The following is a 22,512-nucleotide window of genomic DNA, read 5'->3' as shown; positions in this document are numbered from 1 at the left end:
ATTGAGTTCCTTCCCTGTAAAGAGCCCAGTGTGGTTCATTCCGGTACCTTCTCCCTCTCAATCCCCCCAAACGCTGGGACTCCAGACCAGAGACTAGACCGAGCCTCACACAGTCCTGTGGGGGGGAGGGGGTGTGAGCAGACAGGAGACGGGGGGGAGGGGGTGTGAGCAGACAGGAGACGGGGGGTGGGTGGGAGCAGACGGGAGACGGGGGGTGTGAGCAGACAGGAGACGGGGGGGTGTGAGCAGACAGGAGACGGGGGGTGTGAGCAGACAGGAGACGGGGGGGTGTGAGCAGACAGGAGACGGGGGGTGTGAGCAGACAGGAGAAGGGGGGGTGTGAGCAGACAGGTGACGGGGGTGGAGGGTGGGATCAGACAGTAGACGGGGGGGTGGGTGTGAGCAGACAGGAGACGGGGGGTTGGGTGTGAGCAGACAGGAGACGGGGGGTGGGTGTGAACAGACAGGAGACGGGGGGGTGGGTGTAAGCAGACAGTAGACGGTGGGTGTGGGCAGACAGGAGACGGGGTTGGGGAGACTGGAAAGAGAGTTTCCACCCTAAGTCGCTCCTGCGTCGGGGTGAGAGATAAGGGTCAAAGGTTGGCACTCAAGGCATTGGTCAGTGTTTGGGGGAGTCGGGGTCAGGGACACAGTCTGGGAGCATGGCCTGAATTCAGCTGGGGGTCAGGGCATGTGTACAGGGGTCAGTGTTTGGGGTCAGCGTGTGTACAGGGGTCATTGTTTGGGGTCAGGGCGTGTGTACAGGGGTCAGGGTTTGGGGTCAGGGCAGGTGTACAGGGGTCAGTGTTTGGGGTCAGGGCGTGTGTACAGGGGTCAGAGTTGGGGTCAGGGCGTGTGTACAGGGGTCAGTGTTTGGGGTCAGGGCGTGTGTACAGGGGTCAGTGTTTGGGGTCAGCGTGTGTACAGGGGTCAGTGTTTGGGGTCAGCTTCTGAACAGGGGTCAGTGTTTGGGGTCAGGGCGTGTGTACAGGGGTCAGTGTTTGGGGTCAGCGTGTGTACAGGGGTCAGTGTTTGGGGTCAGCTTCTGAACAGGGGTCAGTGTTTGGGGTCAGCGTGTGTACAGGGGTCAGTGTTTGGGGTCAGCGTGTGTACAGGGGTCAGGGTTTGGGGTCAGGGAGTGTGTACAGGTGTCAGTGTTTGGGGTCAGGGCATGTGTACAGGGGTCAGTGTTTGGGGTCAGCGTGTGTACAGTGGTCAGTGTTTGGGGTCAGGGCGTGTGTACAGGGGTCAGTGTTTGGGGTCAGGGCGTGTGTACAGGGGTCAGGGTTTGGGGTCAGGGCGTGGTAACAGGGGTCAGAGTTTGGGGTCAGGACGGGTATACAGGGGTCAGTGTTTGGGGTCAGGGCATGTGTACAGGGGTCAGTGTTTGGGGTCAGGGCGTGTGTACAGGGGTCAGAGTTTGGGGTCAGCGTGTGTACAGGGGTCAGTGTTTGGGGTCAGCCTGTGCAGTCAGGGGTCAGGACTGGCTGCCAGTGTATGTGGCCAAGGGTCAGAGCTTGGGGTCAGGACTGAGGGGTCAGAGTTCAACTTGTGCCCTCCTGTCTCGAGCGGTGACCTCTGGCTACGTTTCGGGACACGTGTCTGTTTGAACAGCCCGTGTGAGGGCCGGGGGCCTCGGTCACCTGTGTGGAGGAGGGATTTCCTGATTGGAGGATCCCGATAGGGTGGGTGGGGGAGGGAGCGTTGGGAGGGACCCCTCGTCTCCAGCCAGGGAGGGCCGGTTGTGCCTGAGGATGACGGGGTCTGGACCTGAGACACAGGGAGTGAGGCCAGAGGGAGAGGGAGTGAGGCCAGAGGTAGAGGGAGTGAGGCCAGAGGGAGAGGGAGTGAGGACGGAGGTAGAGGGAGTGAGGCGGGAGGGAGAGGGAGTGAGGGCAGAGGGAGAGGGGGTGAGGCCGGAGGTAGAGGGAGTGAGGCCGGAGGGAGAGGGAGTAAGTCCAGAGGGAGATGGAGTGAGGCCGGAGGGAGAGTAAGTGAGGCCAGAGGGAGTGAGGCCAGAGGGAGAGGGAGTGAGGCCGGATGGAGAGGGAATGAGGCCAGAGGGAGAGGGAGTGAGGCCAGAGGGAGAGGGAGTGAGGCCGGAGTGAGAGGGAGTGAGGCCAGGGGAGGGGGGGTGTTTAATCTGGGTTGTCAGGGGGAGGGGATCCTGAGGGGTTTGGGGGAGGCGGGATGGGGGTTGGGGTTTAATCTGGGTTCTCAGGGGGAGGGGATCCTGAGGGGTTTGGGGGAGGGGGGGATGGGGGTTGGGGTTTAATCTGGGTTGTCAGGGGGAGGGGATCCTGAGGGGTTCGGGGGAGGGGGGATGGGTGTTGGGGTTTAATCTGGGTTATCAGGGTGGGGGGATCCTGAGGGGTTTGGGGGAGGCGGGATGGGGGTTGGGGTTTAATCTGGGTTGTCAGGGGGAGGGGATCCTGAGGGGTTTGGGGGAGGCGGGATGGGTGTTGGGGTTTAATCTGGGTTATCAGGGTGGGGGGATCCTGAGGGGTTTGGGGGAGGGGGGATGGGGGTTGGGGTTTAATCTGGGTTGTCGGGGGGAGGGGATCCTGAGGGGATATTCGGAGCCGGGAATGGGAGATGGTGAATTAGGGAGTGATTCTGATGGACAGAAGCAGCACAGGTTAAAAAGTGTAGACACAGGGATTGGGCCGTGTTAAAAGGGTTATATGTCAATGCAAGGAGTATAATAAATAGAGCCCATGAGCTGAGGGGTCAGATACACACACGGCCTCAGGATATCATCACTATAACAGAAAGTTGAGTTAAGGAGAGGCAGGAATGTTATCTGAACATCCCTGGATATGGAGTTTTCAGACAGGGTAGGGAGAGGGATATGAAAAGATGGGGGTTAACATCATTGCTTAAGAATCATTGAGAGATGTGAGGAGGGAGAAGATACTAAATGAAGCATCACACCTGGCCAGATGGGGTGAGTACAGAAATAAAACAGGGGCAGCCACACTGCTCGGTGTACACTATAGACCCCCAAATAGTGAGAGCCAGTTAGGAGGGCAAATATGTGGGCAGATTTCTGAGTGTAAAAACGATAGGGCTGTGATCAGCAGGGACTTCAACTACCCTCATATCAATTGGGCTACAAACAATGTGAAGGGCACAGAGGGGGCGAAATTCTTGAGCTGCATCCCAGAGAGATTTTTTAGGCAGCACATAACAAACCTGATGAGAGGGGGCGCAATTCTAGACTTGGTCTTAGGAAGTGAAGCTGGGAAAGTGGATGAAGGAGCAGTGGGGAGCATTTGGGAAATAGTGACCATTATATAGTTAGATTGAGGCTCTTTATAGAAAAGGACAAAGATAGAACAGGAGTAAAAGCTGAAAATGAAGGGAAGGTAAATTTTACAAAGCTGAGAGAGGAGTTGGTGAGAGTGGACTGGATAAAATTATCAGAGGGATAAACTGTGTCAAATCAGTGGGGGGCATTCAAAGGCGAGATTGTACAGGCAAAGTGTAGACATGTGCCCATGAAGAAAAGGGTGAGGCTGCCAAACCCAGAGCCCCCGGGTTATCCAGAAGCATCCAGGCCAAGATAAAACAGGAAAAGAAAGCTTCTGAGAGTCAGGAGAGACTGAATACTGTCGACAGCTGAGAGGAGTGTAGAAGGTACAGGGTGAAGACAAATGGAAATTAGGAAAGCAAAATGAAAAAAATATTGGCAGGTAAAATCAAAGAAAATTGGAAGATGTTTTCCCTGTAAGAGCAGGAAAATAAGGGTGGGAAAGGTAGGCAGAGCAGAGATCTACATGATCACTTGTCGGTTGACGCTGAAGGTGTGGACAGGGTTTCCAGAGTGTACTTTGTCGCTGTCGTCACTAAAGAGAGGGGTGATGCAGCCATTCGAGTTAAGGAGGAGGAGAGTGAAATCTGAGACACAATAAGCTCGGTGAGAGAGGGAGTACTGGAGAGACTGGCATCCTTGAAGGTGGATAAACCACCAGGGCCGGATGGATTGTATCCCAGGCTGTTGAAGGAAGCCAGGGAGAAATAGGGAGGATGCTCTGAGGATCATTTTCCAATCATCACTCGATACAGGCGAGGCCACAGGGGATTGGAGGCCTCCGAACATTGTACCTCTATTTCAAAAGGGTGAGAAGGACAGGCCAGGAAATTATAGGCTGGTCAGTCTGACTCCAGTGGTGGGCAAATTATTGGAAAGAATCCCGAGAGACCGGATAAGCTGTCACTTAGAATGGCCCAGGCTGGTCAGGGATAGTCAGCGAGGTTTTATTAGGGCGAGATTGTGTCCTATGAACTGAATAGGATTTTGTGAGGAAGTAACAAGGAGGGTTGACGAGGGTGGTGCAGTGAATGTTGTCTACATGGATTTCGGGAAGGTATTTATTTGACACATTCCCACATGGCAGACTGGTCAGGAAAGTGAGATCCCATGGGATAAAGGGGAAGGTGCAGGTTGGATCCAAGATTGGCTCAGTGACAGGAAACAAAGGGTCATGGTCGATGGATGTTTTTGGGAATGGAGAAGGGTTTCCAGTGGTGTTCCACAGGGCTCAGTGTTGGGGCCCTTGTTGTTGGTTGTATATATTAATGATTTAGACTTAACCGTGGGAAGAATGATTCAGTAGTTTGCAGGTGACACAAACATTGGCCATGTCGTTGACAGTGAAGAGGAAGTTGTCTCCTGCAGAATGATATCAATGGTTCGGTTGACTGGGCGGAGAAGTGGCAAATGGAATTCAATCGGGAAAAGTGTGAGGTGATGCATTCGGGGAGGGCAAGCAAAGCGAGGGAATACTCAAAAAACGGGAAGTTATTGAGAGGGGTTAAAGAAGGGAGTGACCTTGGAGTGCATGTCCCCGGCTCCCTGAATGTGGCAGGACAGGTGGATGAGGTGGTGAAGAAAGCAAATGGAATTCCTTCCTTTATTGGACCAATACAAAAGTGGGGAGGTAATGCTGGGACTGTCTGAAACACTGGTTAGGCCACAGCTGGAATTTTGTGGAGAGTTGTGGTCACCACATTACAGGAAGGACATAATAGCCCTGGTGAGAGGACAGAGGAGATTTACAGGAATGTTGTCAGGGCTGGAAAATTGCAGCCAAGGGGAGAGATTGGACAGACTGGTGTTGTTTCCCTCAGGACAGAGGAGGCTAAGGGGTGACCTAATTGTGGTGTATAAAATGATGAGGGGTCTAGATAGGTTGGAGAGGAAAGACCCGTTTCCCCTAGTGGAGAGGTCACTGACCAGGAACACAGATTGAAGGTGATGGGTAAAATGGTTAGAGGGGACATGAGGAAAATCTATTTCACCCAGAGGGCGTTGGGTGTCTGGAATTCGCTGACCAGATTGATGGCGGAGGCAGAGACGCTCGTTTAAAAGGTACCTGAATGTGCGTCTGAAGCGCTGTACCCAGCAAGACCACAGGTCAAGCACTGGGAAAGTAGGATTAAGATGAGTGGCTAGTTTCTGTTCTCCCTTTCTGGCGGGGGCAGAAACGATGGGCTGAATGTGTCATCAAAGAGCCTGACCTAAACTGAGGTCAATGGGAATCAGGGGGAAAACTCTCCATTGGTTGTAGGCATACCTGATGCTAAGGAAATGGTTGTGGTTGTTGTGGGAGACTCATCTCAGCTCCAGAACATCACTGCAGGAGTTCCTCAGGGTAGTGTCCTCGGCCCAACCATCTTCAGCTGCTTCATCAATGACCTTCCTCCCATCATAAGGTCAGAAGTGGGGATGTTCACTGATGATTGCACAATGTTTAGCACCATTCGCGACTCCTCAGATACTGAAGCAGAATATGTCCAAATGCAGCAAGACCTGGACAATATCCAGGCTTGGGCTGACAAGTGGCAAGTAACATTCGTGCCACACAAGTATCAGGCAATGACCATCTCCAGTGAGAGAATCCAACCATCGCCCCTTGATATTCAATAGCATTACCATCACTGAATCCCCCACTATCAACATCCTGGGGGTTACCATTGACCAGAAACAGAACTGGACCAGCCATATAAATACTGAGGCTACAAGAGCAGGTCAGAGGCTGGGAATCCTGCGTAGAGTAACTCACCTCCTGACCCCCCAATGCCTGTCCACCATCTACAAGGCACCAGTCAGGAGTGTGATGGTATATTTCCCACTTGCCTGGATCAGTGCAGGCCAACAGTACTGAAGAAGCTCAACACCTTCCAGGACAAAGCAAATTGTTTGATTGACACCCCACCCAACACCTTCAACAATGATTTCCATCCCCATCGATGCACAGTAGCAGCAGTGTGTGTACCATCTACAAGATGCACAGCAAGAATTCACCAAGGCTCCTTCGACAGCACCTTCCAAACCCACGACCACTACCATCTAGAAGGACAAGGGCAGCAGATAGATGGGAACACCACCACCTGGAAGTTCCCCTCCAAGTCACTCACCATCCTGACTTGGAAATATATCGGCCGTTCCTTCACTGTCGCTGGGTCCAAATCCTGGAACTCCCTCCCTAACAGCACTGTGGGTGTACCTATACCACATGGACTGCAGCGGTTCAAGAAGGCAGCTCACCACCACCTTCTCAAGGGGCAATTAGGGATGGGAATAAATTCAGGCCTAGCCAGCGATGCCCAAATCTCATGAATGAGTAAAAATATCAGGTGAACCCACAGGATTGGATGAGCGTAGGTTGAAAGCGTTTGCTGGGAAAGCCTCTCCTTTTAATGAAGGTGAAATTGAGGTAATATTGGAGCGGGATGAAAGTTCAGACAATGGAATAGGACAATGATCGGGATAGACCCCAATAGCTGTGTATGTCCAGCTATCTGATGGACAGGAACACCCAACTCTGTATGGACAGGACAATGTGAGCTTGTTTCTCACACACTGTCCAACTGGATAACCAAGTAAGGATCAACTTCCCCTCATTAACACCCGACAGAGACAATCACTCCTGATCCCCCGGAGAATTGTTTATACACGATGACTACACAAACTGCTTTGGATGTATTTTCAAGCTGATTGTTTTTTACTATTATGATTTTATGTCATTTTATTAAAATATTAACAAATGTGGTTAATACCAAACATATCACTGTCACTTCTCTGTTATTTGAAGGATGGGAATAACCCTAACAAAAGCAAATTGAATCCTTATTTATTCCTACAGCAATTAGCACAAGAAATATTTAAAATACAATTTGTTAAATTGTGCACTGTTCTCTCATCGATCTCTCTAAAAATATCCAACTCCTCACAGATTCCAAGCCAGAGCCTTCAGCAACTTCCAATGGGAGATTAGAGAATCACCGGGGAACAAGACAGACCATTTCATTATATAACAAACAGAGTATTGGATTCTCAGTTGTAATCGTGGATTTCGCTATCATAAGCTGCGATATTGGGCAGATAAATGTTTAATTCAGTATCAGTAAAGTATCTCCTGAACATCTCCTTTTCACATCAACCAGGAGCAATGCCACGGGATATCTGTCAGTAATACCCATAGCAACTTGCATAGTGTAAGGTTCCTAATCTTGTCGAATACACAACAGCACAGTAACCATGAGCAATTCCACGGGAGATCTGTCCGTAATATCTGTTAAACATTGCACATTGCTACAATCCCAGCAAGGACTGACAGTGTTTAAAGAGAAATCTAAACACCCAGTGATGAACGGAAAGAAACTGCACCACATGGTTTCACTTTTTAAAACCAAACAAGCTTTATTGTGTTAAAAAGAACTTAAAGAAAGCAAGTGCAGCAAACATAACACGATGCCTTTTATAACCGCGCATTCGGTGAATCCAGTATTTTACTTCCCACTAAGATATCTCACAAAATGCTGACGATTAATTCACTTCTCCTGGGAATAAGTCAAAGGTATGCCACAGCTCTCCAGAATTCACTTTGACTCAGTGGGAAACTGAGAAGAAATCAGAGATCTAATTGCAACCCACTGATTGGCGAGTGCTGGAGAATCCGGTACCCAATGGTAATGGGGTGTCAGGACAGGGGAGGTAGATTGATTCACGTGAACCGGTCAGATAACCAGGGGGAAATGAGTGGTTTTCCTTAACTGAGCTGAACAGAATTCGCACACCTTTGAGGCATCAGATGTGGAGTGTGACTGGCAGGAGCTGAGATCTCCCTCTGAAGCAGGGATGGTGTCACACCTCCACTGTTCAGGGACAGAGAGATCCCAGAGGCAGCTGGTGGGGTATATTTTTCTAGTGAGGTACAAGATCTGAGGGTTAAATCTCAGGCCCCAGGCCCCATGTAGGGAGAGTGACGAGACTTTAGAAAGCAACAATGCAGCCCTGAATCTCAGAGTCTGTGTCCTAATTGTCAAATGGAGATTACAGAGTGATCTTAATAGAGTGGATCAGGGGCTTAACAGAGAGAGTTTAAAGATACAGAGAGGGAGAGAGTCAAAGAGAGAAAGGGTCAATGGGAGAGAGAAACAGAGAGTGAGTGACTGAGAGAGAGAGAGAGAGACAGAGAGAGAGAGAGACAGAAAGAGATAGACAGAGAGAGAGTGAGAAACAAAGACAGAGAGAGAGAGAGACAATTTGAGGGAGAGAGAGACCGGAAGAGAGAGAGAGACCGAGTCAATGCGAGAGAGAGACAGAGTGAAAAAGGGATATAGAGATTGGTGTGAACCCAGAACACGCTGGAGGAAATATGGAAGATCCTGATCAGAAAAGCATCTCCATCCAGTCCCTGTCTCATACAGAGGAAGCAACGATACAACACGGTTAATGTAGTAAAGATGATTTACAGCAGAATTATCAAACAACACTTCACACCAAACTACAGAAGGTCAGTCAAGGGACAGGTGATTAGAAGCCTGGGTCAAAGGAATAGATTTTAAGGAGCATCTTCAATGAGGAGAGAGAGAGAGAGAGCGAGAGGTTAGGAGGGTGATTGAGGGAATTCCAGAACTCAGGACCTCAGGGAGCTGAAGGCACGGCCGCCAATGGTGGAGCGATGGGAATCAGGGGATGCTCAAGAGGCCGGAATTGGAGGAGCGCAGAGATCTCGGAGGGTCATAGGGGCTGGTGGAGATTACAGAGATAGGGAGGGTTGTAGGGAATTGAGGAGGTTACAGAAATAGTGAGGGATGTTGGGGCTGGAGGAGGTTACAGAGATAGGGAGGGTTGTAGGTGCTGGAGGAGGTTACAGCGATGGGGATGAGGGTCATGGTGGGGATTTGCCCAGGAGGATGAGTGACCTGTAAAATAGGATCAGGAGCCAATGTAGATCAGGGAGCACAGGGGGTGATGTGTGAATGGGACTCAGTGTGAGTTGGGGACACAGGGACAGCAGAGTTTTGGATGAGCTGAAGTTTCTAGAAGGTGGAAGATGTGACACCAGCTGAGAGAGAGCGAGAATGTTTAACCCTGGAAGTAACAGTGACCACGGGTTGGAGTTTCAGCATCCGAATCACTTCAAAAACTGGGGAAGCCCCTGTATTTGACTGAAAGGCCCAGGTGGGCACAGACCCCTCTTAAACCCCACGTCACTCCGAGCCGTGAAATTCAGGCTGTGAGGAGATTCCGGTGAGAATCCCTGCAAGAAATCCCGGGACCTCTCATCCTGAACATGGGCCATTCCCACTCGGAATACTCGATCCCACTTTCTGCTCCATATTCCTTCCACTCTCCATCTTGTCACTGGGACAGACTGTCAGCGAACGCCCCCCTCGTTGGCTGCTGCTGGGATCTTGCTGTGCAGGTTTGGGTGAGCTGTGATTTTCCTGATGTAATGATGGTGGGCGTCTCTCTGGAAATAGCCCATGGGCGGCTGTGACTCTTTGAGGTTGTTCCCAAGGCTGTTGGAAAATTCTTCTCCTCTTTCTCATCTCCCAGTCCCTCCCTCTTCTCCTCACTCTCCTCCTCTCCCCGTTTCCTCGAATCCTCATACATCCAACTCATAGACAGGTCCCAGTGTCCCTCCTCCGGCAGGGCTGGAGTGACCTCCTCGCAACTCTGTGAGGGAGACAGGAGACACAACCATTGGGATCAGGAGATCCAGACCCTCGCTTCTGGGTGTGTGACGCTGAGGGAGTGTCCGGAGGGAGGGCGAGGAGAAATTGAGGGGGGGAGAGAGGAGGGAGAGGAGTGGAGAGGGGAGGAAAGAGAGGGGAGGTGAGGAGAGGGATTAAGAAGGAATGAGTGAAATGGAAAGGGGAGAAGAGGGAACAGAGATAGGGAGAGAAGGGGAGGGCAGAGGAGGGAAGAGTTGAGGGAAGGGAGAGCAGAGGTGAGGGTGAGGTGAGGGGAAGGAGATGAGAAGAAGGGAAGGGGAGGGGGAGGAGGGAATGGGGAGAAGAGAGGGGAGTGGTGGAGATGGGAGGGGAGGAAGGGGGGAATACTGGAAGGGAAGGTGGGAGGGAGATGGGGACTGAAGGGTGGATGCAGGTGGGAACTGGAGAGGGGGTGGGATGAGATGGGGAAGAGGAGGGGGTGTGAGAGGGAAGTGGGGAGGGGGATAAGTGAAGGAATCGCCTACCTTCTGGAATTTGTCCCCGTGTCCCTTTACCCCCCAACCCCGTGCCTGAGGGAAGAGAGAAGGAGGGAGGTCAGTGAACCCAGTCCTGAGACAGAGCTGGACCCCTGATCTCCATCTCTCTCTGTCACATCTCCCACTCTCTCTATCTCTGTCTCTCTGTCACGTCTCCCTCTCTCTCTATCTCTGTCTCTCTGTCACGTCTCCCTCTCTCTCTATCTCTGTCTCTCTGTCACGTCTCCCTCTCTCTCTATCTCTGTCTCTCTGTCACGTCTCCCTCTCTCTCTATCTCTGTCTCTCTGTCACGTCTCCCTCTCTCTCTATCTCTGTCTCTCTGTCACGTCTCCCTCTCTCTCTATCTCTGTCTCCCTGTCACGTCTCCCTCTCTCTCTATCTCTGTCTCTCTGTCATGTCTCCCTCTCTCTCTATCTCTGTCTCTCTGTCACGTCTCCCTCTCTCTCTCTCGGTCTCCCTGTCACATCTCCCTCTCTCTCTATCTCTGTCTCCATCACGTCTCCCTCTCTTTCTATCACTGTCTCTCTGTCACGTCTCCCTCTCTCTCTATCACTGTCTCTCTGTCACGTATCCCTCTCTCTCTATCCCTGTCTCTCTGTCACGTCTCCATCTCTCTCTATCTCTGTCTCTCCATCACGTCTCCCTCCCTCTCTATCTCTGTCTCTCTGTCACGTCTCCCTCTCTCTCTATCTCTGTCTCTGTCACGTCTCCCTCTCTCTCTATCTCTGTCTCTCTGTCATGTCTCCCTCTCTCTCTATCTCTGTCTCTCTGTCACGTCTCCCTCTCTCTCTCTCGGTCTCCCTGTCACGTCTCCCTCTCTCTCTATCTCTGTCTCCATCACGTCTCCCTCTCTCTCTATCTCTGTCTCTCTGTCATGTCTCCCTCTCTCTCTATCACTGTCTCTCTGTCACGTCTCCCTCTCTCTCTATCTCTGTCTCTGTCACGTCTCCCTCTCTCTCTATCTCTGTCTCTCTGTCACATCTCCCTCTCTCTCTATCTCTGTCTCTCTGTTATGTCTCCATCTCTGTCTATCTCTGTCTCTCTGTCTCGTCTGCCTCTCTCTCTATCTCTGTCTCTCCATCACGTCTCCCTCCCTCTCTATCTCTGTCTCTCTGTCACGTCTCCCTCTCACTCTATCTCTGTCTCTGTCACGTCTCCCTCCCTCTCTATCTCTGTCTCTCTGTCACGTCTCCCTCTCTCTCTATCTCTGTCTCTCTGTCACGTCTCCCTCTCTGTCTATCTCTGTCTCTCTGTCACGTCTCCCTCTCTCTCTATCTCTCTCTCTCTGTCACGTCTCCCTCTCTCTCTCTCTCTCTCTCTCTGTCTCCCTCTCTCTCTCTCTGTCTCTCAGTTGAACTACCTGGAACCTCCCTCTCACACACCATCTCTCAATCATTACCTCCCCCTCTCCCTTTCTCCCCTTCACACATTCATTATCTCAATCTCTCTTTCTCTCCGCACTCTCACCCTTTCTGCTATCTATCTCTCAAGCCTGTCTCTCAACCGTTATCTCTCTCACTATTTCTTCATCTCACTCTGTCTCACTGTGTCTCTGTTTCTGTCTTGTGCTTTCTATCTGTCTCTGTTTTTCTCTCACAATTAGTCACTCTCTCTATCTCTTTCCCTCTCAATCCCTCTCTCTCTTTCTATCTTTCTCTCTCCCTCTCAATATTTCTTGCTCTCTGCCTCTCCCTCTGCCTCTGTCAATCTGTAATTGTCCGTCTCAACCTCTTTCTCTATTTCCCAAACAAACTTTCTCCCTTTCTCTCTGTCTCTTTCCACTTCTCTATCTCCCTCTCCCTTCATCTTCCTCCCCCTCCCTCTCTCACTGCCAGTCTCCCTCTCCCTCTCTCTCTCAGTCTCCCTCTCCCTCAGTCTCAGTCTCTCTCTCTCTATTGCTTTGTCCATGAATATTGATCAGTGACACTCAGTAAAATTCAGGAATGAGCTGCTAATTCTCAACCTTTGCTGGTCCGACTGATCACATGGACGATGACAATGACGGAGAGGAGACTGGTCAGAACGATGACAGAAATGGTCAGCTTCACAAGACAGGGAGAGCTGCAGGATTGTGAACCTGGGTGGAGAGGGAAATGATAAGGTTTAAATAGAGGCAATTCAGAGTTCAGTCAAATTGGTTCATCGACTCGTGGCCCATCACATCATTCTCACTGTCTCAGCACCAATAGCAGCAGAGAAAGGGACATCACAGGGTTAGATACAGAGTTAAGCTCCCTCTACACTGTCCCCATCAAACACTCCCAGGACAGGTACAGCACGGGGTGAGATACAGAGTAAAGATCCCTCTACACTGTCCCCATCAAACACTCCCAGGACAGGTACAGCACGGGGTTAGATACAGATTAAAGCTCCCTCGACACTGTCCCCATCAAACACTCCCAGGACAGGCACAGCACGGGGTTAGATACAGAGTAAAGCTCCCTCTACACTGTCCGCATCAAACACTCCCAGGACAGGTACAGCACAGGGTTAGTTACAGAGTAAATCTCCCCCTACACTGTCCGCATCAAACACTCCCAGGACAGGTTCAGCACGGGATTAGATACCGAGTAAATCTCCCTCTACACTGTCCCCATCAAACACTCCCAGGACAGGTACAGCACAGGGTTAGATACAGAGTAAAGCTCCCTCTACACTGTCCCCATCAAACACTCCCAGGACAGTTACAGCACGGGGTTAGATACAGAGTAAATCTCCCTCTACACTGTACCCATCAAACACTCCCAGGACAGGTACAGCACGGGGTTAGATACAGAGTAAATCTCCCTCTACACTGTCCCCATCAAATACTCCCAGGACAGGTACAGCACGGGGTTAGATACAGAGTAAATCTCCCTCTACACTGTCCCCATCAAACACTCCCAGGACAGTTACAGCACGGGATTAGATACAGAGTAAATCTCCCTCTACACTGTCTGCATCAAACACTCCCAGGACAGGTACAGCATGGGGTTAGATACAGGGTAAAGCTCCCTCTACACTGTCCCCATCAAACACTCCCAGGACAGGTACAGCACGGGGTTAGATACAGAGTAAATCTCCCTCTACACTGTCACCATCAAACACTCCCAGGACAGGTACAGCACGGGGTTAGATACAGAGTAAATCTCCCTCTACACTGTCCCCATCAAACACTCCCAGGACAGGTACAGCATGGGGTTAGATACAGAGTAAATCTCCCTCTACACTGTCACCATCAAACACTCCCAGGACAGGTACAGCACGGGATTAGATACAGAGTAAATCTCCCTCTACACTGTCCCCATCAAACACTCCCAGGACAGGTACAGCACGGGGTTAGATACAGAGTAAATCTCCCTCTACACTGTCCCCATCAAACACTCCCAGGACAGGTACAACATTGGACTGTGTAATGCCTGAATGCAGTTGTTTATTTCTCTCTCTGTGACACTCACCAGGATCAATTCCATTACAGACGTCTCTCAGTGTGATCTGTGCAGTGCCCTCACTGACTGGGTTCCTGGCCTCACACCTGTACACACTGTCCTCGGGCTCCCCAGTGAAATGAAGCTGTAACTCCTCTCCGGTTTTGGAAAGATGATGGGTGCTGTCGTTTCCCAATGCTTCACCTCCCCTCCACCATCTGAAGCTGATGTCATCGCCTGTGTTCACTGAGCAGCTCAGGGTCAGGTTGCAGTTCCTCGTGTACTGATCAATCCTGATGTTTGTTCCTGTCACAGGCTCTGACATTCAGATCGAAAGACAAAAGACACATGAGGAAGGATTGTCGGCCCTTGTGTGACCCCCTCAATATCCGGTACCCTCACGCCCGCTTCAGACCCTCACAAACCAACTTTGATCCCAGCTCATTCCTCCATCCAGCATTTTAACAGCTTCCTCATCCACTGAGTTCAAACAGGTCCCATGTGTGGATAGAACGGGTGGATGTACATCACACAGAGTGTGACCCACACTTTCACTCCAATCACAAACACTCAGTCACTCCCTGTTGTGGGAGGATGCAGCAAGTCAGGGGCAGGTGAGAACTCAGTGGTCTTTGGGGAAATAGACAAACCCCACAGAATCCCATTGAAACAACAGAACATCTCTCAGGGAATGACCCTGTTTTGGGATTGTATCCTGGGAATTTTCTCTGGTTGACTGTCATCGATGACTCTGGTCAGTGGTCCCTGTGTCCCTTATGGCCTGGAGTGTACCCGCTCTATCTGTTCTGTGTTCAGTTCAACTGTGTGGAGGGTCCAGGATTACGATTAGCAATAGGTTTAAAGTGGGAGCTTTTGCACTGCTTCAGAATAAGAGTCTGATTGTGGGAAACGTGTATCAATTCCCCATCATTCAGAGAAATGAAACAGACTGGAAGAATGGACACCTCATTAAGAAATGAATTTCAATAACAGTAATTGAGGTGGGATAGACAAGTAAAGGGATCTTTACATAGGGACAGAGACATCTCTAAATGTACCTCTGCAGGTCAGTAAGACCATGAGCACATCAAACACAGCAGCGGAGATTATTTGTGGAACGGAAAGAATTAATAATCAGAGAAATTGTGCTCAACCTTTATCAGTATTCGGTTAGACCACACTTGGAGCACTGTGCACAGTTCTGGTCTCCGTATCCCTCGGTTAGACCACACTTGGAGCACTGTGCACAGTTCTGGTCTCCGTATCCCACGGTTAGACCACACTTGGAGCACTGTGCACAGTTCTGGTCTCCGTATCCCTCGGTTAGACCACACTTGGAGCACTGTGCACAGTTCTGGTCTCCGTATCCCTCGGTTAGACCACACTTGGAGCACTGTGCACAGTTCTGGTCTCCGTATCCCTCGGTTAGACCACACTTGGAGCGCTGTGCACAGTTCTGGTCTCCGTATCCCTCGGTTAGACCACACTCGGAGCACTGTGCACAGTTCTGGTCTCCGTATCCCTCGGTTAGACCACACTTGGAGCACTGTACAGAGTGTTTGACAGGGTAGATATGCTGAGGGTGATTCCACTTGAAGGTGAGTCCAGGACTTTTTGTTTAGTTCGATCATGGGATGTGGGTGATGCTGACTAGACCCGCATTTATTGCCCATCCCTAATTACCCTTCAGAAGGTGGTGGTTGTCTTGTTTTTTGCGTCAATGATGCACACAGGCTGTCGATATCGTTGCTGAGCTAACTTTATCGATAACACATTTTCCTCATGTAAACACATATCTGCACTAACTGAATTCTGTCCAGACAGATTCCAACATGTGATATCTGACCTTTAACCCCCAGGTCAGGTGACCCACTATCTAGGAGAGAGGCCTAGCAAGCCACTCAATTGTAACAAATCTCTACACCCGGCATCAACCCAGACACCGGAAACAACAACAGCAAACTCAGCCCAGACAACCCTGCAAAGTCCCCCTTACTAACATCTGGGGGCTTGTGCTGAAATTGGGAGAGCGTCTCACAGACTAGTCAAGCAACAGCCTGACATAGTCATCCTCACAGAATCATACCTTACAGATAATGTCCCAGACACCACCATCACCATCCCTGGGTATGTCCTGTCCCACCGGCATGACAGACCCAGCAGAGGTGGTGACACAGTGGGATACAGTCAGGAGGGAGTTGTCCTGGGAGTCCTCAACATCGACTCCGGACCCCATGAAGTCTCATGGCATCAGGTCAAACATGGGCAAGGAAACCTCCTGCTGATGACCATGTACCGCCCTCCCTCAGCTGATGTATCAGTGCCTCCTCCATGCGTGACAAACAGCATAAGCAGCAAGTGATAGACAGAGCTAAGATCCCACAAACACCAGATCTGTTCTACGCTCTGCTGTCCTGCCACATCCATTCGTGAATGGTGGTGGACAATTAAACAATTCACTGGAGGAGGAGGCTCCACAAATGTCCCCATCCTCAATCATATAGGAAGATATGGATGGGATGGTCAAATGGGGAGATAAGTGGCAGATGGAATTTAACCCTGAAAAGTGTGAGGTGATACACTTTGGAAGGAGTAATTTGACAAGGAAGTATTCAATGAACGGCATGACACTAGGAAGTTCTGAGGAACAAAGGGACTTTGGCGTGTGTGTCCATAGATCTCTGAAGGTGGTGGGGCATGTTAGTGGGGTGGTGAAAAAGGCATATGGGACACTTGCCTTTATCAATCGAGGCATAGATTACAGAAGTAGGGAGGTCATGTTGGAGTTGTATAGAACCTTGGTGAGGCCACAGCTGGAGTACTGTGTGCAGTTCTGGTCACCACATTATAGGAAGGATGTGATTGCACTGGAGGGGGTGCAGAGGAGATTCACCAGGATGTTGCCTGGGATGAAACATTTAAGTGATGAAGAGAGGTTGGATAGACTTGGGTTGTTTTTGTTGGAGCAGAGAATACTGAGGGGCGACCTGATCGAGGTGTACAAGATTATGAGGGGCATGGACAGGGTGGATAGGGAGCAGCTGTTCCCCTTAGTTGAAGGGTCAGTCACAAGGGGGCATAAATTCAAGGTGAGCGCAGGAGGTTTAGGGGCGGATGTGAGGATAAACGTTTTTACCCAGAGGGTGGTGAGGGTCTGGAATGCGCTGCCTGGGAGGGTGGTGGAGGTGGGTTGCCTCACATCATTTCATCAATGACCTTCCTTCCATCATAAGGTCAGAAGTGGGGATGTTCGCTGATAATTACACAATGTTCAGCACCATTCACGACTCCTCAGATACTGAAGCAGAACATGTCCAAACACAGCAAGACCTGGACAATATCCAGGCTCAGGGCTGACAAGTGGTAAGTAACATTCGTGCCACACAAGTGCCAGGCAATGACCATCTCCAACAAGAGAGAATCTAACCATCACCCTTTGATGTTCAATGGCGTTACCATCACTGAATCCCCCACTATCAATATCCTGGGGGTTACCAATGACCAGAAACTGAACTGGACCAGCCATATAAACACTGTGGCTACAAGAGCAGGTCAGAGGCTGGGAATCCTGCAGAGAGTAACTCACCTCCTGACTCCCCAAAGCCTGTCCACCATCTACAAGGCACAAGTCAGGAGTGTGATGGGATACTCCCCACTTGCATGGATGAGTGCAGCTCCCACAACACTCAAGAAGCTCGACACCAACCAGGACAAAGCAGCCGCTCGATTGGCACCCCATCCACAAACATTCACTCCCTCCACCACCGACGCACAGTAGCAGCAGTGTGTGTACCATCTACAAGATGCACTGCAGGAATTCACCAAGGCTCCTTCGACAGCACCTTCCAAACCCACGACCACTACCATCTAGAAGAACAAGGGCAGCAGATGGAGAGGAACTTCCAGGTAGTGGTGTTCCCATCTAAGTCACTCACCATCCTGACTTGGAAATATATCGGCCGTTCCTTCACTGTCGCTGGGTCCAAATCCTGGAACTCCCTCCCTAACAGCACTGTGGGTGTACCTACACCACATGGACTGCAGTGGCTCAAGAATGCAGCTCACCACCACCTTCTCAAGGGGCAATTAGAGATGGGCAATAAATGCTGACCCAGCCAGTGAAACCCACATCCTGTGAATGAATAAAATAAACATGTGTCTTGTAGCTGGTGGACAGACTTTGGGGAGTCAGGAGGTGAGTTATTCGCTGCTGAATTCCCAACCTCAGAGCAAGTTTACAGCCACAGTGTTTATATGGCTGGTGCTGCCCAGTTTCTCATCAATGTTAATAGTGGGGGATTCAGTGATGGTAACATCAAGGGGCGATGGTTAGATTCTCTCTTGTTGAAGATGGTCATTGCCTGACACTTGTGTGGCACGAATGTTACTTACCACTTGTCAGTCCAAGTCTGGGTATTATCCAGGTCTTGCTGCATTTGGACATGTTCTGCTTCAGTATCTGAGGAGTCACGAATGGTGCTGAACATTATGCAATTATCAGCGAACATCCCCACTTCTGACCTGATGATGGAAGGAAGGTCATTGATGAAGCAGCTGAAGATGGTTGGGCCGAGGACACTAACCCTGAGGAACTCCTGCAGTGATGTCCCAGGGCCACACTCGGTCAAATGCAGCATTGATTTCCAGGGTCAGTCACTCTCAGCTCATCTCGGGAGTTCAGATTTTTATGTTTGAACCAAGGCTGTAATGAGGTCAGGAGCTGAGTGGCCCTGGCAGAACCCAAACTGGGCATCAGTGAGCAGGTTATTGCTAAACAAGTGCTGCTTGATAGCTCTGTTGATGACCCCTTCCATGACTTTACTGATGATGGAGAGTAGACTGATGGGACGGTAATTGGCCGGGTTGGACTTGTCCTGCTTTTTGTGTACAGGACATAGCTGGGCAATTTCCCACATAGCCGGGTAGATGCCAGTGTTGTAGCTGTACTGGAACAGCTTGGCTAGGGGTACGGCAAGTTCTGGAGCACAAGTCTTCAGTGCTATTGCCGGAATATTGTCAGGGCCCAGAGCCTTTGCAGTGTCCAGTGTCTTCAGCTGTTTCTTAGTATCAAGTGGAGTGAATCGAATTGACTGAAGACTGGAATCTGTGATGCTGGGAACCTCCGGAGGAGGCTGAGATGGATCATCCACTCGGCACTTCTGGCTGAAGATTGTAGCAAATGCTTCAGCCTTATCTTTTACACTGATGTGCTGGGCTCCTCCATCATTGAGGATGGGGATATTTGTGGAGCCTCCTCCTCCAGTGAGTTGTTTAATTGTCCATCACCATTCACGACTGGATATGGCAGGACTGCAGAGCTTAGATCTGATCTGTGGGTTGTGGGATTGCTTAGCTCTGTCTATCACTTGCTGCTTATGCTGTTTGGTACACAAGTAGTCCTGTGTTATAGCTTCACCAGGTTGGCACCTCATTTTTATGTTTGCCTGGTGCTGCTCCTGGCATGTCCTCCTGCACCCTCCTGTCAGGGAGAGATAGTAATGACCACAATGTTATTGAAAAGTATTGTGAAATACCTGTGTGTCTGTGTGTGCGTGTGTGTTCATGTGTGTGCGTTTGTGTGTGTCTGTCTGTGTATTTGTGTGTCTGTCTTTCTGTCTGTCTGTCTGTGTGTGTGTGCGTTTGTGTGTGTCTTTGTGTGTGTGTGTCTGTCTGTCTGTGTGTCTGTGTTTGCGCGCGTTTGTGTGTGTCTGTCGGTGTTTGTGTCTGTGTTTGTGTCTGTCTGTGTGTGTGTCTGTGTGTGCGCGCGTTTGTGTGTGTCTGTGTGTGTGTGTGTCTGTGTGTGTGTCTATGTGTGCGTGCGTGTGTGTGTATGTATGTGTGTGTCTGTGTGTGTGTGTGTCTATGTGTGTGTGTTTCTGAGTGTGTGTGTCTGTGTGTATGTATTAATTGAATTATAAGCAGCTGGTCTGGGTGCTTTGATGTATTAGATGATAAGCTCGGTTTGACATGTGAAGTAGTTAAACATGGGGCAAGTTTAGAATTTAAGGTGTAAAAGGACCTTTGCATTTTTAAATAAACTAGACTGGCTTGAATTCAACAGAGGGATTCAACTAGCAGAAGTTAAAAAGTATCTTTTACTTTTTATGTAAGTACTTTTTATGTACAAATAGTACTTTTTCCCAAAGATTACTGGTAAAATTGGTTCTATAAATTTTTATAAGTAGTGAGGTAAAGTCCGAAGACAAAGCGAAAAAATGGGAATTTGCATTCAAAGGGGAAAATATGTTTAAAGGAGAGAAGGCTGTGTGTAAAGGAAGGCAGTCGAAGATCGAACTAGTGTGAAAAGCCATCAGCCTCTAAGCCTCTCCGTGCTGTCCATAAGGACCCGAAGCTGGGGGAGATGCCGGGCCATGAGGTTACAGACGGTGGTTGTCTCGAATTCTGCTGCTGAGAGGCTGTTCCCCTCTGGATGGAGAGCCTAGAACACAGGGCCCGAGTCTCAGGATAGGGATGGGTCGGCCATTTTGGACTGAGAGGAGGGGAAATGTCTTCACTCCGAGGGCTGTGAATCTTTGGAGTTGTCTACCCCAGAGAGCAGTGGATGCTCAGTCTTTGAGTAGATTCAAGACGGAGATGGATAGATTTACAGACCCTGAGAGAATCTAGAGAGAGTGGGATCCAGGGGGAATGTGGAGACAAGGGCAAAGAGCAGCCAGGAGGTTTTTGAATGATGGAAGAGGTTTGTGGGGGTGAATGAACTCGTCGCTAATATTTCGGAAATTCCAACATTGGGGAATTTTCCCCAGCCTGAGAGAGCCACACCCCCTCTACCTGAACAGTAAATCCAGGACAGGAGCAATTGAAGAAATTGGGAAATATCTCTCCCCAAACAGGAATGTGATAAGTTTCAGCAACGGGTAAAAGGCAGGGGTGTCAGATAGAATCTCGCTCACCGTACACGTCCAGTTGTACCGTCCGTGAAGATACATCTCCTGAATATAGAGTAACAGAAGCCTCATAGACCCCAGCGTCCTCTCTCTGTAAATCACTGATTTGCAGACTGAAATCCTCTGGATGGAGTTTAATCCGTTTCTTGAACTCCTCATTACCAAAATATTTAATGATCCCATTTACCCATCTCGCTATTTTGATTCTGGGTGAATTTCGCTTCCATTCAATCTGGTCAATCTTCGATCCATGTGGGATCCCCATGGACAGGGAGACTGACTGACCCAGGGATCCATTCACGGGGAGTCGGGCAGCCTGACTCTGAACTGATGGAACAAGAGGAGACAGTCAGTGTGTGAGCAACAAGACAGCTCAGTGGCTGAAGGGAGGATGTCAATTGATAGAACCATCCAGTCCAGGAGGCCATTCAGCCCATCCTGTCTGTGCTAGCTCTTTAACAGTGATCTAATTAATCCCACTCCCCCCTCACTCTTTCCCCATCTCCCTGCAAATTTCTCCCCTTCAACTATTTCTCCAATTCCCCCTTTGGAAAGTCCCTGTTGAATCTGCTCCCTCCGCCCTTTCAGGCAGCTCATTCCAGATCCCAACAACTCGCTGTGTCCAAACATTTCACCTCATCCTCATCCCCCTCTGGTCCTTTTCCCGATTCTCTTCAATCTGTGTCCCTCTGGTCACCGACCCTCCTGCCACTGGGAACAGTTTCTCCCTATTTACTCTCTCCAAACCCTTCCCGATCCCGAACGCCTCCATTAAATCTCCCCCTGAACCTTCTCTGCTGGAAGGAGAACGATCCCGGCTTCCCCAGTCTCCCCACATGGACTGAAGACCCCTCAGCCAAGGAAACATTCAGGTAAATCTCCCCACACATGGAGCCAAATGAGGAAGCAAACCAGAACTGGGAGAGAGAGAGAGAGAGGGAGACAGAGAGAGAGAGAGAGAGAGAGGGAGAGAGGGAGAGAGAGTGACAGAGACAGAGAGAGAGACAGAGAGACAGAGAGAGAGAGAGAGAGAGAGGCAGGTAAAAGGGGAGAGAGAGAGAGAGAGAGAGAGACAGAGGGAGATTGAGGGAGAGGGAGAGAGAGAGAGAGGGAAAGGCAGAGAGGGAGAGAGAGTGGGAGAGAGAGAGGGAGGGAGAGGCAGACAGAAGGAGAGACAGAGAGAAAGAGAGACAGAGAGAGAGACAGAGAGAGCGACAGAGGGAGAGGGAGGAGAGACAGAGAGAGAGAGACAGAGAGGGAGACAGAGAGAGAGAAAGTGAGAGAAACAGAGAAAGGGAGAGAGAGAGAGATGGAGAAAACCACAAACACTTGTGCTGAATAAAACTCACTGAGCGATACGGAGAGTGCCAGGGAACAGCAGACTAACCATTTCCCGAGCTCCATCTTCCCTCAGTAACAGGAAGCAGGGGCAGCCGGAGAGATTGGGCCTAATCTTGGGGGTTGGACTGTGGTTTTGGTGGTGATGGTGTAACTAGAGAGACAGGTCCGGACACAACAATCCCAGCGAACACCCTCCCTCAGCTCCCTCCTGATCACAGGGGCTGTTAACAGCCAGGAAGAGGATTGGGCTGGGGTAGGATTGGGTGGTGGGCTAGGGGAGGCTTCACTGGGATATTGAGGGCTCTCAGCCTCAGGCCAGTGTGGGTGGGCAGTGTGGCTATTGGACTG

General features: G+C 50.2%; 2 protein-coding genes across 2 annotated transcripts in view; both read right to left on the bottom strand.

Moving 5' to 3' along the window:
• LOC144673339 (CD48 antigen-like) overlaps nucleotides 1–4,646 on the bottom strand; it is a 21,620-nt gene extending 16,974 nt beyond the window's left edge. The window contains exon 1 of the mRNA XM_078535231.1: nucleotides 4,598–4,646. Coding sequence (XP_078391357.1) covers nucleotides 4,598–4,646 — 49 coding nt within the window. The remainder of the gene's footprint in view (nucleotides 1–4,597) is intronic.
• A 7,820-nt stretch (nucleotides 4,647–12,466) lies between these two features.
• LOC144673338 (SLAM family member 5-like) lies at nucleotides 12,467–22,227 on the bottom strand. The gene is made up of 4 exons (XM_078535230.1): nucleotides 22,173–22,227; nucleotides 20,830–21,150; nucleotides 13,946–14,233; nucleotides 12,467–12,585 (listed from the first exon to the last, which is right to left on the bottom strand). Exons 1-4 carry the CDS (start codon nucleotides 22,225–22,227, stop codon nucleotides 12,467–12,469), a joined length of 783 nt encoding a protein of 260 aa, XP_078391356.1.
• Between the last annotated feature and the right edge of the window lie 285 nt (nucleotides 22,228–22,512).

The sequence above is a fragment of the Cetorhinus maximus genome, unplaced genomic scaffold (assembly GCF_964194155.1).
Source record: "Cetorhinus maximus unplaced genomic scaffold, sCetMax3.hap1.1 HAP1_SCAFFOLD_344, whole genome shotgun sequence".
In the NCBI taxonomy this organism is placed as follows: Eukaryota; Metazoa; Chordata; class Chondrichthyes; order Lamniformes; family Cetorhinidae; genus Cetorhinus; species Cetorhinus maximus.
Note: the sequence above shows the minus strand (reverse complement) of the source record. Positions and strands in the feature narration are given on the sequence as shown.